Raw genomic sequence first — 2,366 nt, 5'->3', positions numbered from 1 at the left:
TATATATATATATATAATATTTACGTTTTACTCCAGTTATATTGCTCATTTCTTATATATATAAAAAATATCAACACAAATCTTAAAGAAAACGAATGACTTTTCAAGGGTCTTCTTTTAAGGTAAGCAATTAACCGACGATCCAAGGCCGAGCATGAAACCGCGTCTCAAGTTCACACTCTGAAAATGGTTTCATGCTTAGTAGAGCCAGCACCCACCGAAAGCGAGGCGTGAATCATCTAAACAATGAGTCTCGTTGGATATCCTGCATAGGCTGCGACATGATCCTCTTAAGACCTTGCAAGATTGAGAGATTTGGCCAATGCGATGAACCAACTAGACAGACACGACACGAGCACTGTAACACTCGAGTTGAACGAAAAATGAGCCTAGAGCCAAGGCTCGTGACAAAAAAAATAAATTGATCACATTCGACCGATCAACCTCGCATATTGGGGTTAGCAAGATTGCCTTCATGCACTTATATATGTATGTTCTCCATCTCCTCCCCAGCACCAATTCATCTCCAACCACAGAAGTCAACCAGTCATGTTCCCAACCCTTCTCCTTGCCGTCCTCCTCTCCCTCCTCTCCCCCTCCTCCGCGGAAGACTTCTGTGTCGGCGATCTCTCCCTTCCCACCACTCCCTTCGGCTTCTCCTGCAAGAAACCATCCACCGTCACCATTCAAGACTTCGTCTTCTCCGGGCTGGCCTACGTTCCGCCGGAAATACCTCCAACTTGATCAAAGCCGCAGTGACCCCAGCCTTCGTCTCCAGCTTTCCCGGCCTCAATGGCCTCGGCATCTCCGCAGCCCGCCTTGACCTCGACCTTGGCGGCGTCGTCCCTCTCCACACCCACCCCTCCGCCAACGAGCTCCTCCTGGTCACACAGGGCTCTATCTTATCCGGTTTCATCTCCTCCTCCAATTCAGTCTATTATAAAACGCTGTCCCAGGGAGATATAATGGTGTTTCCTCAAGGCCTGCTTCACTTCCAGGCACGTGACGTTCCTCAATAAGCTAATTAAATTAAGGAACGTGGAAAAGTTGTTAATTAATGATAACAAAGGAGGCATTTTTGCAGGTGCAGTGCGGCGGAGCGCCGGCTGCGGCAATTGCTACTTTTAGCAGTCCGGACCCGGGGTTGCAGATTACGAGCTTTGCGCTGTTTGGGAATTCGTTGCCGTCGGCGTTGGTGGAGAAGGTGACATTCCTGGATGATGCGCAGGTGAGGAAGCTGAAGGGAGTGCTGGGGGGAATTGGCTGACACGGCGAAGTACACAGCCCGGAGCTGCAGGAGTTGATAATTTGTGTTTTAGTTGCCTTATTGTTCTGGTTCCAGTAGTAGATTTTGAATAAGGAGCTATTTGATTTTGAGCTTGGTGCATGTAATTGTTTCAGTTTGTTTTGCGTCGTAATCGGGTTTGTGTTCGTCATTTCTTATCATTAAATAAAAGTTTGTGTTGGTGAAGAGGATAAGAAAAATGTTGGAGGTATTTGATTTCAAGAATTTGAGAATAATTTTTTAGAATTTTAAACGTTTTTAGTTTGATATATCTGACATCTAATATTTGATATTTACATTTATAGCATCTTATTCTCATAAATTTATGTATGTTAATGTATTTTTTATTTTTAAAAATATATGGTGATTTTTTTTATATATTGTTAATGATTTGAGTGATCCGTGTTGAAATTCAGAATAATACGTAATAAAGTGAAATACTCAATTATTTCATTGATATGAACGAGAGTATAAATAACCCTTACAAGAACTCTATAATAGAAAAAATAATAAAAAGGAAATGATATGATATGAAATGAAATGATATGAAATGAAAGATATATCATATAATATCTCTAATAATTAATTCATATTAATTATTAGGAGATATATGAATTAACATAAAATAGGAAAACAAATAATTCTTAATCTAAGGAAATAAATATAAAATAAGAAAGGAAATATCTCCTTATATTAAGAAAATAATTTATTCCTAGTAGTGAAGAAAAATTGGTCATTTGAATTATTGAATTTGCTAGATTCAAGCTTGGCTGAATTTCAGCTTGTCTGTCATATGTTTCGACGTAGAAGAGAGATTCAGACTTAGCTGAATTTGTTGGATTCAGACTTTGCTGAATTTTGAGTTTTGCAGGGGAAGAGACAATCACAAGAAGCTCCCCCTGACACTTGGGCAAGGAAGAAAAAAATGCTGCAGGAGAAATGACCGGCCGGAAACGCAGCTTCCCCTAACGCTTTGACAGGGAAGAAAGATATTGCAGGAGCCCTGATGCTTTGACAGGGAAGAAAAAAATACTGCATGAGGAAGGGCCGGTGATGGATTTTGGCGGCCTTGTTCGATCCA

At 40.8% G+C, this 2,366-nt stretch overlaps 1 protein-coding gene across 1 annotated transcript; it reads left to right on the top strand.

Moving 5' to 3' along the window:
• Window positions 1-505: 505 nt before the first annotated feature.
• Window positions 506-1,471, top strand: LOC110023167 (auxin-binding protein ABP19a-like). The gene is given in 3 exon segments (XM_020722443.1): window positions 506-717; window positions 720-998; window positions 1,085-1,471. Coding segments are annotated over 3 exon segments (630 nt in total). The 5' UTR covers window positions 506-549; the 3' UTR covers window positions 1,268-1,471.
• The last annotated feature ends 895 nt before the right edge of the window (window positions 1,472-2,366 follow it).

Source organism: Phalaenopsis equestris, unplaced genomic scaffold (genome assembly GCF_001263595.1).
Source record: "Phalaenopsis equestris unplaced genomic scaffold, ASM126359v1 Scaffold000221, whole genome shotgun sequence".
Taxonomy (NCBI): domain Eukaryota; kingdom Viridiplantae; phylum Streptophyta; class Magnoliopsida; order Asparagales; family Orchidaceae; genus Phalaenopsis; species Phalaenopsis equestris.
This window is presented reverse-complemented; position numbering and strand designations above follow the sequence as displayed.